Source organism: Neodiprion fabricii, chromosome 6, assembly GCF_021155785.1.
Source record: "Neodiprion fabricii isolate iyNeoFabr1 chromosome 6, iyNeoFabr1.1, whole genome shotgun sequence".
In the NCBI taxonomy this organism is placed as follows: Eukaryota; Metazoa; Arthropoda; class Insecta; order Hymenoptera; family Diprionidae; genus Neodiprion; species Neodiprion fabricii.
Genome location: NC_060244.1, coordinates 11,134,623 through 11,151,959, shown reverse-complemented (window position 1 = coordinate 11,151,959; position 17,337 = coordinate 11,134,623). Strand labels below are relative to the sequence as shown.

The 17,337-nt window shown below is 36.5% G+C and overlaps 1 protein-coding gene and 1 long non-coding RNA gene across 3 annotated transcripts; both read right to left on the bottom strand.

Annotated features, from left to right (window-relative positions):
- Positions 1-648: 648 nt before the first annotated feature.
- On the bottom strand, positions 649-7,335 carry LOC124185728. 2 transcript variants are annotated; one of them, XR_006871456.1, is made up of 4 exons: positions 7,007-7,335; positions 4,408-4,526; positions 4,042-4,175; positions 649-1,191 (listed from the first exon to the last, which is right to left on the bottom strand). It is a non-coding gene; the product is annotated as an uncharacterized LOC124185728 (long non-coding RNA). The 2 variants fall into 2 exon arrangements; XR_006871457.1 differs by lacking the exon at positions 4,042-4,175.
- A 708-nt stretch (positions 7,336-8,043) lies between these two features.
- Positions 8,044-16,304, bottom strand: LOC124185727 (CD151 antigen). The gene is made up of 7 exons (XM_046576774.1): positions 16,102-16,304; positions 11,989-12,088; positions 11,684-11,878; positions 11,224-11,394; positions 9,274-9,366; positions 8,992-9,132; positions 8,044-8,637 (listed from the first exon to the last, which is right to left on the bottom strand). The coding sequence occupies exons 2-7, from the start codon at positions 12,064-12,066 to the stop codon at positions 8,590-8,592; spliced, it is 726 nt and encodes a 241-aa protein (XP_046432730.1). The 5' UTR covers positions 12,067-12,088; positions 16,102-16,304; the 3' UTR covers positions 8,044-8,589.
- Between the last annotated feature and the right edge of the window lie 1,033 nt (positions 16,305-17,337).

Here is a 17,337-nt window from a genome sequence, read left to right as displayed (position 1 = left end):
CAGTATCAGTTCAACATTCAAACCGTGTTGATCAAGTTATGTCGCGTTGTTTGTTCAATCAGTGTGTTTTCACCATATTCATCTGTGAATGATACACCAGGGTCAGTGCGTAGCCTGAAGAAAGTCCGAGTTACTGAGATAAAAACATTCTACGAACGGTGAAAGTGAATTTCGTGTCTCTAGTTTCCATTGTTTTGTATAACTTCAGATTTCAGTGAAGTCTACTTTTGTTTCGGTGAGTCGAGTGTCAATTTTATTATTTCCATGGCTGATTTTCGGCAAATACGCAGTTGCATTGTTAGCAAGTTTATTCAGTCGGTTCAAATAGACAGCAACAGTACAAAAAGGGAGTGTAGAATCGAGTGTTATTGCAGTGCGGATTTTTGGATTACAAGTGATTAGTGAAGATCTAAATGACCTGACAAGTGCGTCGTTTCACCAATAAACATGAGATGCTACAAGAACTACTACATGTGGAAGTGTGGAGCAGCCCCGCGTCGAGGTAACAATACTTATTTTAATTATTGATTGATAATCCAAGGTGCTACATGTTAAGCCAAACTTTTGTTCTTGCATAACACGCTATATAATATTATAAAAACTGGACAACAGTGATGATTATATTAAAAACTAAGAAAGCAACTTCCTGAATTAATCCAAATGTTCTGTTTTGTTTTTCACATATTTAAGCAGAGACTTCCGAGTAATTTTTCCATTTCCCGACAATATTGGTGAATTTGCACCTTAGGAGTTTTCTAAATTATTAGGAATTGTTAATTATAATAGAAAAAGTTATGTCCCCCTTCCAGGTGATCGCGAATTTTCGCTATTTTTTCCGTATCTATCACCGTTCTCGAGATATTCGCGATTCAAGATTGTAATTAGCTAAATTAATAGGAGTTATTAATTATAATATTAAAAATGAATGTCCCCCACCACTTGACCCCGAATTATTGCTATTTTTGCCGTATTCATCACCGTTCTCGAGATATTCGCGATTTAAAATTGGAATTAGCTACATTGATAGGAGTTATTAATTATAATATAAAATATAAATCCCCCCCCTTCCTGATTCCGAATTTCAGTTATTTTTGCTGATCGACCAAGTCGCGGTTTCGCGTCTCCTTACGGGGATGATCGAGCTGATCGACGTATGCGGGGCAATGTTAGTTGACCTCCTCGTTGCGTCCCCTGAAAATGGTCGTGAGCAAACGAGTAGCTAATAACTGACAACACAAGTACGTCATCAATATACAAAACAGTAATCACAATTATAAGTTTCAAGTATTTACGTCACAATCTATTGCATGATCTCTTATATCATACAATTCAAATGAATACGGAACTAGTAATAAGTATATATTATGAAATTCGTCTCAAAAAGCACAATTACAGATCTTCGTATGTATGTGACATGTTTACCAAGTGTATGACACTACTTGTTAAATAGTCCAGGGAAGATAGGAAATAAATCGGAAATTTTTGGAAACGGCAGATATCGAGATGCGGTTTTCTGCATTGTGTTCAGGAAGGTCCCAGGAAAAAAGTCTATATCGTCTGGTGGGGCCATTTTTCGAAAAATGTATTCTGGGCCAATAAATGCATTTTTCAATTGCATAATTACTTGAAATATTATGAGAACGACTGGAAACTCTGAAAAATCGCTCGGAAATCGTTACTCGGGGGTTCTTGGGGATGCTGAATTCAATTCTGGCGTTAGAATGATTCGGTCGTGCCGGGAGGGGATTTCAGCGTCCATGAAAACAAACGAAAATCGTTACTCGGGGGTTTTTGGGGATGCCAAATTCAATATTAATAGAAACTCCTACGATTTATTATTTAAATAAAATGTTATTTTCATTATTTGTGATTTTTCATTTTCTCCATTACCTTTTCCCGTAAAGCAACCGGAAGCAATTGTTTATAATATATGTAATATGATTCAAGATTAAATTAAAACGTTTATAATTTATACAGCCCGATAATTCTAATGCCAGAGTTGAATTCGACATCCCCGAAAACCCACGAGTAACGATTTCCGAGCGATTTTCCGAGTTTCCAGTCGTTCTCATAATATTACAAGTAATTATGCAATTGCAAAATGCATTTATAGGCCCAGAATGCAATTTCGAAAAATGGCCCCACCAGATGATATAGACTTTTTTCCTGGGACCTTCCTGAACACAATGCAGAAAACCGCATCTCGATATTTGCTGTCACCAAAAATTTCTTTATTTCGGCTGATTTTGATCCAAATGCCCTGGACTAAAAAGCCACGTAAGACGGTTCCGGCCGTGTATGAAGTGATATAAAAATACGTCATATCAATTTTAGCGAGAAGAAAAATGCTAGCGAATGTAAATTCGAAAATTTTTGGTCATTTGAAAAATTAACGACCGAGCCAGGAATCGAAACTGTTGTTTTTATATAATGATTGTAACAAATATAATTATTTCGACAATTATGACAATTTTTCATGTCTCAAATTAATTCGTTTTATTCAATTCTGCAAGACATTTTGGTCGAATACAGAGAAATGAGGGCAAGCGATTTTAGGAAAATTATGTCACATTGAAATAGTATACGGGCTATTCCGCGTCAACCGGATCAGTCATCTCTCAGAAATTTTTTTAATTTGGCATGTGGATTGTGTAGGGGGAGTTAGATTTTTGTGCCAAAGCGCGAATCTCATAATGCAAAATTCGATTTTTTATTAACAATAACAAATTAGACTCCCATTTTTTTCAAAAATTCATAACTTTGGCAAAAAATTAGATACAATACATTTTTTTTTCAAATTACGCGGAAAGCTTCATAGAATTTAAAAAAAAATATGAAATGGTAAAAAAAAGTTGTTATCAATTGTTTATTTGACAATTAAATTTTCAAAGATTTTCAAAACAGTGACTGACACGATCAAAAAATTTTTTTAAAATTTTGACATGTTCCTTGAACTGTACTACAATCTGTGAATTAATTCCAGAGGGGTGTTTTTCTTCGTTTTTAAGTGAAGTTTCAAGAATGTGTTTTTATTTTAAAATAAGTAGCAAGTTATGTAATTATTATGATTTATGTGCACTCTCATGGTGTGTAACCGTTATTTTGAATCTCTGTAATAAAAAAACGGTGAAAAACACATTCCTGAAACTTCACTTATCGCTTTGAGCAGGCCTTGTGAAGGTACGGTATTTTTTTCAGATTCTTCAATCATGTCCTACATCGTGAAAATGACTCTAAAATAACGCTGCGACGCCACCGCGGGGTAGCGGTGGACGGCAACCGGCCGCCCGCCATTACGTAGAGACTCGGCGCGCTGCAATTTCATGCGCATCGACACCTTTAATGATTTTTTACTCAAAAACGAAGAAAAACACCCCTCTGGAATTAATTCACAGATTGTAGTACAGTTCAAGGAACATGTCAAAATTTTTAAAAAATTTTTTGATCGTGTCAGTCACTGTTTTGAAAATCTTTGAAAAATTAATTGTCAAATAAACAATTGATAACAACTTTTTTTTACCATTTCATATTTTTTTATAAATTCTATGAAGCTTTCCGCGTAATTTGAAAAAAAAATGTATTGTATCTAATTTTTTGCCAAAGTTATGAATTTTTGAAAAAAATGGGAGTCTAATTTGTTATTGTTAATAAAAAATCGAATTTTGCATTATGAGATTCGCGCTTTGGCACAAAAATCTAACTCCTCACACACAATCCACATGCCAAATTAAAAAAATATCTGAGAGATGACTGATCCGGTTGACGCGGAATAGCCCATACATATTACGTGGCAAGCGCCGAAAAGAGGTCGCTGCAGGGCATGCGATTTTACCGGGCGAGCCGATGGCGAAATAAGGTTTCTGAGCTGGCACTTAAAAACAAACATTATCCGGTCTGAAAACAGACGCTAAATGCCGAATTTGCGGGCAAATGGAACGAAAAGGCATATCCGTATTATTGGAATAAAATAATGACTGTATCGATAAAGATATGGTACTAACATTTACAATCAGTACGTAGTTTTACGTACTCACTTCGTACCGTCTCAATCTCAAGCTTCCATACCGACACTACTACGCTGCTACGAATGTCGGTACAAGACCGTTAGGTAGAGTCGATAGAGCAGAAACCTCCTACGCTCCCAGGCCCACCTGGGCCCACTTGCCCGCCGAAAACTGATGCACAAAAATTTACCCAGGGGTAACTGTCTTTATAGTCGTCAGTCAATGACTGCAATCAACGTTCCCTGTGTTGTACAAATAATTGTATCGCTTTTGGACAGATCGTTAGAAAAAGTCTACACTTTATCCGATTACATAATACTTTGCATATTTTGTATAAGATAACCGTTGTTAATTCCAAATTTCACCGTGAAATATTAAAATAGATGAATAGAGTATATCATACCCTTGCATACGTGGTGATCCGCGTGGCCATTGATGAAACTATCAAGTTGGCCTCAAAATGAGGGCCTCCCTCACCATCTGAAGATTAGGATCGTTTCCAGACGTGTATTCAAGACCGTTCTTCAATCAACAACAGGACCATTTTTAATGAATGCTCGCGGCGAGTTGTTTTCTTAGTTATCTTACCCGTAAATGTGAATCAGCCTAAGACCATATACCGATCTTTCCCTTATTGGCGCAGCTATCTCATTCCAATTTTTTGGATACAGGATAAACAACCGAATGAGATCGGTTTAAATTTCGACTGTGCTTTACAATCGAAGAATTTGGGTGAGCAATTTGTATCAAAGAACATAAAATTATGTAGAATACCGGAATTCTTTAACGCTAAAGATTATAACCCGTGATATCTATACATAGTATAGTCTGATATTACCTTTACATATATCTTCAGTCAACGATATTACTATCTTTAAAATTAGTACAAATGAATCTCCAATGGGCTGTGTAATCTAGGGCACTATCGTTTATAGCTACTGTTACGTCCTCGCTCGCGGCTTTCTTTCGCCTGATACTGCGGATGACGGCAATTCGGTAAACATCGGGCTGTCTTACGTAGTTGGTCACCATGCCCAGTTCATTTCGACGAGCAGTCGAGACTTAAATAGATGAAGGTGTTTAGTCGGAAGGGTGAACCCCGTTTGGATACCAGCCTATTGAACATCAGCGTTATTGGACACCTAAAATAAATCAAAGTTCTATGGGACACCAGATTTATTGGACACAAACTTCAAAAAGAAGAATCTTTCGTTTAAAAAATAAAACTTTCTCGTCCGATAATTTTGGTTTTAATCGAGCACCTAAATATATTTTTAATCTTTCGGACCCGATAGGATCGGGTCCGTAACACCGCTTGTGTCCAATAATTCTGCGTGTCCAATTGGGGGCTGTGTCGAAGAAATCTTGATCTCCAATCGGGCTGTGTTCAATAAATCTCTGTGTCCAATCGGTCTATGTCCAATACAGCTTCCAATTATTTTGGTGTCCAATAAGATAAAAGAAAATGGTATCACTTTTTTATTACAAGTAAATGAATTCACATGTGGGCGCGTCGGAAATAATCACATGTTCATACTAGAACGATCCATGGTTGTGGTTGAGTAACTAAAGACTTTTCGCGTCATTGAATCCGAATCTAGGATAAAATTTTCCACATAGGTGCCGTACACATATCTATAATTCATTATATTATAATTAACTATGAATTGATATTACAGATTTTTTTTTGTCTTGTTATGTTTTTAGAAATTTTCAGAATGGGTGATTGATTCTTTTAACGAGTGTACAAATTTCATAAATTAATTTATCTTATATGTGTAGGCTTTGTGTATAAGTTAAAATAAACTAGTTTTCGCTAACTCTACATATTCAAGACTCTCATTTAATTCGAATTCAATACATTTTTATCGCAATCGATTATTGGTCGTTTGCTGATTTTTGTGAATTGATTTCCAACACTAGGCAAAATGTATTGAATTTGCATTAAACGAGGGGATGAATATGTAATGCCAAAAAATGAATTGGTATCATTAAAGATGGAGATATTTAAGTCATTACCCCAAAAATTACTTTCACCGGTTAACTACCGACGGTGTACATTTTATCGAATTACAGTTTTGTTCTTGTGTGAATTAAACTAAAACCTCATATTTTGAAATACGGTAACGCTAGTAGAATTGTAATAAGCTTGGAGCTAAAAAAAATTCATTGGTTGGATTTGGTATAATAGTCCAATTACATCGCATTGAGTTGATCTGTAGAAAACATGGTTGCAAAATGAAAATAGCCAAAGGTAAAGTCGTTTCTTTTTTTGTTTATACAAATGATAATTTGATGTTATATTTCAGTTACTCTGAAATTTGCTTTTTCACTATTCTTCAGTTAATCAGTACTGTAATTTAATTAATCAGCTAGTTCCAATCTGGTCAAAATTTGATATGAAATGTGAAAGTTTGTGAATTATATAACTACGCCTCGCATAATACATGGCGGCAATTTGTCAGACGTTTGTAGATTATTGCAAGAACGCAATCGCACACCTAGGATCGCCAAATAACAGTATGCTAAGAATAGCATTGTTGCCTCATCAAATTACTTCTACATATAATCTTAGGCACTCCGGATGACTGTAAAACGGAGTGACATTGTATTTGTCATGGCGAAAGAAAATCTGCTCGCAACAAAAATATTCGCTATTTCAAAACACATTTCATTATTAACACAACCGTTGTCTAGCATGTTCTAGCATGTGGAGCGCGCGCGCGTGTGTGTGTGTGTGCAGAAAATATTGTATCCTGAATATCGAATAAACGGCCAGATCAATTAGACTGAAGTTTAGGAAAGAAAATCACCTATTCAATGGAAATACGACACAATATTTACTATTTGTCAACTTTCGGTTACAAAATCGTTTTGGTCTGCAGTTCGAAAAAAATCATAATACTCGGAATTTTCTATCAATGTTCCCAGAATTTGGTACACGACCATTCGTGTTCAATTAAACGATGCATGTATATAGCGTTTTGTACTCTCCTACTTACATAAATTTTTAGCCGATGCTAAATACAATATCCTCCTCCGTGAACCATTAGCAGCCTTCCTACTACATGTAAAATTATGATGTTTACGAATCTTGTATTCCGATAAGACGAAAGAATTTAACTACCAAACAGTAACGATAAGCGAACTCACTGCACTTCTCAATTAATCAGACATCAATCTTACACCGAGTATCCTAGTATCCAAAAATCGAAACTGAAAACAAGAAGTAAAATATTTCCGTTAAGATACAGCCCTTACGATTGAACTGTATTCGCACACCCGCAACAAGTATTATGATTTATGATTTCATCTTTGACTCAGGCGCTCTGATACCAATCCGTGCGCTGAAGCTGAACAGTCGCGAAACGTGACGTTATTTCTACGAATAGCTAGAAGTAGGTATGTGATGGATATCGTAAAGTATGTGTTTGGTCAGATACTATTTATACAGCATATTTTGTGGAAGATGAACGATACGTGATGATATAATGCTGGATCAAAATACATATGGACAATACTATATCATACACCTTAGAGCAGTGTTTTTTAACATGTGGGACTCGGAGTGTTGTGGTCGCAAGTCAGGTAAATGTAAAAAATACAAATCAAGTTTTGTAAGAAATCCTTTGATTTTTAAAATTATTTTAAGTCACTGACATAGTTTTATTATGGACCTGGAAATTGACCAAAATTTTTTTACTTGTAAAGGGGTCGTGAGTTCAAGAACGTTGAAAAACTCTGCCTTAAAGTAACCATCTTAGTTTCTCTGTAAAAATTTATACCGTTCCCAGTAAATCAATATCTGTCGGCCTGATATTGCTTTTTTTCATTATTCATGTATCTATACAGGTAAACACAAATCTTCACTGTCAACGACTAAAAGTGAAATAAAATGATGCTTTTATCATCTCAACTAAATTCCAATAGCTTCAACAGTACAGTGGTCACGATAAGTACCGTGATGGCTTTGAAAGTTCTTGATTATCTATCGATTGTGCTGAGATTAATAGGGATGATGAATATTCAATAATAATCATTTCTGTAAACAAGATATTCGTTTTTATTGTAATATCGTTGGAAAAAACTTACAAAAAGTGTAATTATATAAAAAGTAAAATTACTGGTAAATTGTGCGAACGAGTATTGTTTATCATATGCAAAATATATAAACTGGTATATGCTTACATATTCATACTCTAGCGTGTTATATACTTATACTTATGCACATTATGTTATATGTCATAGTACAATATATTATTATGATATTAATGAATACAATATAAGATATATGCGGACAATTTGAAAATATACTTAAACCTTATATAATAGTATAATATTCAATGTGCGAATCAGGAATAAAGTACAGAAAAAATGTAGTAATCATGTCGATATGGAAAATGAAGTAAATGAGGCTGTATTTTGATTGCTAAATAATATCATTCGGATTGAAATTAAATAATATTACTTATATCTATAATAATTATGAAGATTTTTTGTGAAATAATGCGCAGAACAACACATGAGGTACTTCTTATTCGGCAGGTGGCGATTTCTCCCCTTAAAGGACGTAGTCGTCTTGGCGTCATTCTATCATTTTAAATAGAGCGCACGAGAAGACCATGCCGAAGAACTAAAAATAACGCACGTAATTTGAAATATTTTTCAACTTTTCGGAAAAATTATACATGGTGAACCGATTCAGCCCTTTGTAAGGAATTGAACGCTCCAGAAAAAAAATCCTTCAGCATTTTACGATAAATCTATTTTTTCAAAAGTTATCTAAAGTCCTTAAATAATTTTTCATCTCAAATAACTTGCTTCCATGAAAAAAATAATTATTTTTGACACACCCTAATAAACAATTAATCGATTCTACGATGAATCGATTAATCGCATAGCTCTAGAGTGTACCAAAAATAAAGTGTTCACTATCTACATGATATAAATTGAAATCAAGGGCAAAACGTTTTGGTAAAAAACTCACCATCAGACAGGCAACGGCAACTCCCGCGCCGCCGACGATAGCAGCGTGTTTTTGTACGTAGAGTTGAGTACCGTTCAGACATCCGACCATGTAGGTATTCGAAGGATTGACTTTGTCCGGTCCTCCACTACAGTCGAAATACTAGAAGCAGAATGAGACGCATGATTTATAAATGCTTCAACGATTTTCAATAAATCGCAAAGCCTCGTTTAGATATAAAGATAATAATGATAACAACAACAACAGAAACAACGATAATAATAATAGCCAAGGATTTATTACCCGCCCTGGTGATATTTCCTTGCAGCAACTTTTCGGTATTTCAAGTTCAAATTGCCTCCAGTCATTCCAGGAGTTCACACCACAACAATGGAGCTACGTGAGAGACAGAAATGATTATTTTGAGTATGACTTTGTGTTTCTTTCAACGGTGAATATGAATGAAAAAAGTGCACAAGATTGTCATATTTGTAATACAATTAAACGTAGAGAACCTGTCAAGAGGATCTTAACAGCCAATCTCCGAGAGGATTGTCTGAAGTTCATTTGGCTGCTCTTCCATCAAATGCCATGAAATTGGTCTTATTAACATCTAAATACAATTAAGCAAGTTCACGGTGTGCGAATCACCTTCCAATTGCAATAATTTTCTTCTTCTTTACTTGCAGATAGTTACGAATAATGATTTAATAATGCAGTTTTACAAAATGGTCCCTATACGAGTCACCGTGTTATATTTATAGTAATCAGTGACGTCAACTTAGGTATATGCGTGAATAGTCTGCTGAATAATACCGCCTCCAGTAATTCCGCATCACGAGCCGTCTTCTACGCAATATTAATGACGGAAGTGGTTGATAAAAGGCGTGTTGGAAAAATAGGCCACTTACTACAACTATAAGATGACTCATTACTGCAGATGTCGCTATGAATGATATGTTATACAGTTTGGCCCCCAAAAAAAAAAAAAAAAATTGTCATGAAATTAAAATGTGATTATATCTACTGTAATACTGCGGTGAAAAGAAAATTCTTGATACGAGCAACGTATTATTTTAACTATGGCTCAGCACACTGCAATTTTCACCAATAGCGACCGGGCATAAAGAGTTTGATTTGCCTGCTAGTACCCTACCTCATTCTACGTGAAACGAGACAATGATTTGTAGCTTCGAGAAAAAAGTTGAGCCTTTTTTCTGCGCAAAGCAGTTTTGACTTTGTACGATTACTTCTTAGATCTACAGGTGATTCGTAAAGTATAAAGTAGAACAATATCATTGATGTAACAGAGTCTAAATTTTCGGATTGAAATACCTATTTTTCCATGTGGGTTGTTTTCACATAAAAAAATCACTTTTTGACGATAAAACCATGTATTTGTAGATACCAGGAAATGAAAATCAATTTTAATTTAGTAAGTCTACATTTTATACAGTGGTATTCCAAGGGGATGGCTAAAGTCTTTTGAACATAAATCTATATTATAAAGAAAAAAAAAAAATTAAACGTAAATATGACATTTGTCAAATTTATTTCATAGTCATCACATTCAAATTCAACTAAACAAAATTCAGTTACTGCGGAAGAAAGACACAAAATTGCACGGGACAGAATCAAAATGAATAATCACTCTGCGAAACCTATAAATACACGATGTTTAGACAAAACACGTTTCAGTTTTGAGACTCCAAAAAAATAAAAAAAATTGCAGGAATCGATCTGATAGATCATCCCAACCCTGGATTCTGGAAAAGTAATGTTTTATATTAGTACTAACTAAAGAGTTTCTTATGCAGTGCACGCACTAAATTAAGGCGAATGAGATCAGTCGACGTGTATAACGTGTAAACGTAAGTATTGCACGTATATGTATAACTGGAATAGAAAAAAATTTATAATGGTAATTATAATACAAAAACTGGATAACTGCGAGTAGAATTCGCGCCCTGAGGGTTCCCTACAAACTTAGTTCTTTTTTTTTATGTGATATTACCACAAATTAACTATTTTTTAACTTTTTCCTTCACCTACTTGTGCTGTAAGACCTTGCTTCTCTCCAAATTTCATGATTCTAAGTCAACGGGAAGGACCCTATAGGTTTTCATAAGGGAGTTTGCGAGTATTAAAATATGTGATATAAATAACTGTATCTTTTGCTCGCGTTGACGTAAAAACTTTTTTTTTTCGTGACGTTAGGAACCCCAAAAATAATAATTCAACTTAATAAGGTACCGTGCTTTGAGTGACGTCCCAGGCGTCCCTGACCCGTGAGTGCTTGTCGTACTGGCTCATTGAATTCCTCAAGTCTTGTTGGACGCTGGTTTTTACCTTTTCACGGAACACATAGCCGAGAACTCCGCCGATCAGAACGGTGACGAAAAGCAGGAGAACCACGATGAAGTACTATAATGAAAATTTGTTACACGTAGAAATTGCAATTTTGAGAAAATAGTTACGAAATTTGTCTCGACATATCGTAACTCGTCGATTTACGCCTGTAACTATTGTACGATTGCACAAATCGGTTACCGCAATCCTTGTGTGCTAAACGGGTTGCGTTACACAGGCGTTGTGCGATGCGCGCGTGTTTGAACTACAAATTTTCCCCGTCTTAAGTAAGATTTGAAGAATTGGCGTCATTTGGTACAGGCAGTTATGCCATCCGATGTTATGATTCAGGTGCTTTACTCACGCTTAGAAGCATGCACTTGATTTCTCGCGACGCTCCGATGCATCCCAAGAAAGATATGAAGGCGATTACGATTCCTCCAACAAGTAATACGTAGACAGCCCCTGTCAGCAAGTTCGTCCCGATTAATTCCGAGATCGCTGTCACGTTATCCACCAGTGACCAGATACTCAGTCCAGCAATAGCTACACCTCCGATCTGAAAGGGATCATCAATCACATTCGAATCGGTTGTCATTATTTCTAGAATCAAAGTTACTGCTTTATTCAAATCCAAGCATGGGGCTATGTTTAATAAAGTAAACTCACGAAGATGATGAAGTTCGTGAAGAATAGCGAATACTTCATAAAACGGCCGCAGCCGTCTATTTCAGTGCCGTAGCCCATTCCTGCGTTATTACTTGTTGAACTGAAAGCAAAATGTACACTTTATGTTTTATTCATGCGAAAATGCATGGTAATGATCGTTGAAAAAAAACGAGTGATGCATTGGTATGCATAAAGTGCAACATAGGCATTTCCTATACCGATATGTACGATATCAATTTAAAACTAACATATCTGTGTTTCGGGTGGAAAATTTTCAACACTCATATTCCTTAACCGACTTTCCATTGCAAGAACGTGCAGAATCAGCATGTATAGCGGCGCGTGATTGTCTTTCTCATGCTGCATTGTTTCACAAGTTATTAATATTATTTAACGCTAGTTCAAGTCCGGTTTGGCCTTCTACTGAACGTATGAACGTGTAGGTATCGGTGACTCCACATTATTTTCCCGGTGACCACCGGGAGGAAATTATTTTGTAATCGCGTACAGCAGTACGAGGTATACGGCGATGACGTAATCGGGATAGTTTAAAAACCAAGCTACACCTCTGACTCTTCATCGCTTGCAAATGCGCGAACTAATTACGATTCCTTTCCAAGCTTGTCCTCCCACTGACAATAATGATTCAAAGTGACCATGGTTCGTCAATCGTGGTGAGTGCATTTTGTAATGCGCAATCAAGCCCTGATAAAAATTCTGTTAAACGCAGATAGATATGCACAAAAACTGTGCCAAGAACCGCATAGAAAACAGGCATAGAATCAGTTTTCTGTACGTTCCCTCGCGGTTTTTGGCACATTTTCTGTACGCGTCAAACAGAATTTTTACCAAGAAGACGAACATTACGCGCTCGATTCATCACGCATTTAAATGTCAGGATTTTCCACTTGGTTATTCAAATACCTAGCTACATGTACGTCCAGTACGTACTTTTTATGTGACCTCGCTTTGCGGTAGACAGACACGTGAAACTTATATTTTGATTGATTTTATAATTCTCAAAGTACTCATTGATGTATAATCACGAAATGTATTCGCGAACAACTGTTATTTATTTCGCTCAATATTTAATTACGTGACGGGAGAAATAATATTATTTGAAATCAGTCAATTATTGGTTAACTCGAATGTCCGGTCATTGGTAATATTTGTACACGTAGATATCTATACTAATCTTTTAACTCTGCAATATTTTTCGTAAAATACGAACGAGTACTTTGTCATTACTATTTAAAGTTACAGAAGTGTAAAAATTCGCACCAAAAGTTACGCAAGATGAAGCTGAACTTGTGCTTGATACTTTTATCAAAGTCAAGCTGTAATATTTATCACTGTATTTTAAAGTGACTTTTCTATTTTTTTTTCTTTATCATCCCACTTTTGAACCCTGCGCACTTGATCCTCCGCGTGAGTGAAGTATGTTATATAAATATATGACGTTATAAAAATATATTCACTTCAAACTTTGAATCGATAGTATATTATTGTTTCTGTAGCAATGTCGTAGTGTGGAAATTGTTATCTGGGGAGAACTGTGTAGTCTTCCAATAAAAGCACATATGACACGTTATCCACCAGCCTTGTGGTAACCAGATGAATCAGTTTTATTTTTACATCTTTCCTCGCTTGTAACTGACATTATGACCGACGGCAATTTACGACATTCATGATATTTTCCAAGAATATAGTAGATGGCTTTATTATTCCCATATCAATATTGGACAAAGATCAGTAGCAATAATCACAATTGATAGTGATGTAAACAAACAAACAAACTAAGACGAAGGACTTGAAACTGAGAGAACTTACCTTCGAGCACAGAAAAGTGAAGAAGAAAAGAAAAACAAAGAACTTCAGCACAGATAATGCAACAGGGATATGTAGATACAAGTTCAGATTCTTGTGTGAAAGGAATCCGCTCCTTAAAAGATATGATAGGAAATGAAAAAAGTATATACAAAACGCTGCCTGAAGTTCGCGTTTGATGAAAATCGATACACTGAATGCTGTATGAATTGTGCACAAGTTTCGTGTAAGATATAATTTTAGTATCTTGAAGAATTGTGAGCGGTGACCTTGTATGCGTATCTTCATCAATGTACTGCCCAATTTCGTACTATTTTTTTACCTTTTGCTATGCACTAAATTAGTAGGTCAATTAGCGAATCGTTTGACTTTGACCTTCTGGGCCAAGGCTCATTCTCGCTGCAACCATTCAGTCGGGCGGATATGATGCTAGATTAGCTGGTTATACATGTACGCCTACTTGACTTGCACCTCGAAGAACTCCTACATCTCGCATCACTCGGGTAAGACCTAAATTTGTACGTTACCCTGCCGCTCAAAACCGGCATGCTGCGCACTTAAGGCTGACTTTCACGGCGGGAATGGGAGAGTGAATATATATATATATATATATACATATATATATATATATATATATATATATATATAGACAGTACAGAAGACAAAATGCCTGCGTATAGTCGACTCTTTCAAGTTGTTTTTTGGGTAATTTAAATCTTTGCGATAAGTCGCCTTGTCGAGTCATCTTTCAACCGAGTACTAAAAGTGGACTAATTTCAGGCATATTTATTGACTATCGGCATCTGCGTTAAGCCGAGTGAGGAAAGTGTGATGTATAATCGTATAATCGAGATATTACTTGGAAAATTATACTTAAAATTAATTCAGAAAAGTTCGAGTAAGAATGTACTTAAGTTTTGTGAGTGTTGATTGTCAGAAGACACCGCCGAAGTATTATTATTTTAACTTATAACGCTAAAAACAACATGATTTCTTTCTCGATTGCGATAACGCAATTTCTGCCTGCACATTCGCAACCGCTTGCTTCACGTGAATTTCCATTATTATATCGAATATTGCCGATCTAAGAATGTGTTTGAGAACTTGGAAATCGTAGTTTTGAAATTAAAAGTTTAAAAATCCAGGGTTGCCATTCCGTAACCAATTCGTTATAGTTAAGAACGGTCTTTCCCGCTTGCAATATGTAACAAGCGGCTGACGCTGCGTCGAAATGGTGAGACACACATCGTCGCAGGCATTGTACGCGATGATCTTGGGAGTGGGCGAGAAGCAGAATAGGTATAATAGGGAAGCTGCAGCTGTGCAGAGTAATGCGGAATAACAGTCGGAGCGGTAGCGCGGCTCTACGCAGCTAGTTCCGAGGACGAGGGAGACGGAGAGATGCAGGACCGGCACCACGAAAGATGGTCTCCGAAAGTTACCCGAAGCGAGGTCATCCGGTTTTACGTAGGGTTTTACGCTACGCTTCGAGTACAGCGTGCGTATATCGCAGACTCGATCACGGACGCGAGATGATGCACGGTATAATTCATTGTAGTAAAAGCATGCACGACGCAATAGGTGAATCGGTAGTATATGCAGCTCCGACACCTTTCGATACGTGGGAAACGCGAGCGTTGTATGTGCCAGTTATAACACGAAATGCCGAGAGCGGACGCTTACGTCGTGCGTAAAGAGTGTATGGAAAACGACGCTATTTGGGGAAGCTTCGTGATGCAGAATAATGTTGGAGTCTCATTGTTTTCGAGCTGACATAATACCTCATCACACTCGATGAAGTTGGATAATCGTTAATTCTGTCGCGGGTCGGTTTAGTGGAAATGCTTTGGGTGTCGTAGTTTGAATAGGCGTGACCCACGCCGTATTTTTCCCTACATGTTGTAGCATTCTGAAATGAATTCTAATTCGGGAAGTGAAAAAACTACCCGTTTATTCCTCTGCCTGATGTACCAGCGAATTTTTTTTTACACACCAGGGAATGAGGTATACAGTGAAGTCTATACGTGTCGTAATGCGTAACGGTTTTTGGAGTAGTTGAACATACCAGCTATTTACACGCGATTTATGTATGAATACGTTGTAGCCAAGTATACCTATATTTTATTGTGCGTACAATACGTTTAGACCCGGTGAAAGATATAAGACGTAAATATTATGTTTTTGGGAAACGAAAATAAAAATCGAAATCTTGCATCAAAGCAGTGGATATATAGATTAACAATCTATTGTGTACAATAAACGAACGGTTGTGAATAATTTTCTGACCTCCTTTACAAAGTATCTGCAAATTTGATTAACCGCACGACGTATCTCAGGAACAAATCAAGTCGAATAGCACTGATTTTTAACACCGATAATAGAACCAATAAATAAGAAATCTGAAATGTTATAACGGCTAACGCTTGGAGAGGCGTTATACAGCTACGCGGGACGGGTTTTAGGAACGAACTGAACTGAAGCTACTTTCGCTGCAACGACGAACGCTTACCCACACAAGTATGCAAGCTACCATACACAACTGTACTAAACTTCGCTTTGTATCCTGGTAAACTTTACGATTCTTCAGACCTGGTGGGGTTCGGTTACGACCACAGATGCTACACACTCACCTGTCGACATTACGCATCTGCATGCAATACTCAAAGCTCACAACTGTGTTTATAAGTTTCGTTCCCTAAGCATCTACGCGTATTTATGATATCTACGTTATAACTTCGAGCTCTGTATGAAGAACTGACGATAATGAACGTGTATGATAAAATTCAAAATATACAGTTATTCTCAGGGCTCGGATTTCTTGATGTAAGAACAGTATAATTCCGTATAATGCGATAATAATTCAACCAGTTTTTTCGTTTCATACGTTCGTTCGTCGTCATTTATTTCAAGCTGTATCGTGGTGCACAAATTAATGTTCCTATACGAAAATCTCATCATTTTCATCACTTGAATGAAATTCGTTTATTTTTCCGTTGTGTACGTCACGTACTTGTACATATGTAATACAAGAATATATAAGACTCTTACAGGTATATGATGATCACAGCCTGATTCCCACTTCCCAATTCAGGCGATTAAGCATTTGGCCGTAGTGTATCGTAGATACATTCCACCGGTATAAGTTTGACTCTCTGCTTTCTCTGTATATACTATATTACAAACTCACGGGGTCACGTACAGATTTCCGATACCTTGCCAGCACTCGTTACCAACAATAACATGCTTTACTCTTAGAGTAATATGTATAACGTCTTTGGGATTGCCGATCTCACCTACCTGCGGTTAGCTTCAAGCGGCAATTATTTTTGTACTTAGAACATTATTTCGAGTCTGTACTGTACGGGACGTGTCGTATCTGTCAGTGTAACGTACACCACACCAAAATGTCGGTACAGTTTTTACACATTGAATGACAAGACGATCGTAAACTTCTTACGGTGTGAGTCGATGACATATCCGGTGTAAAATGACACTGGTCCATATACCTAACTGTACAAGCAA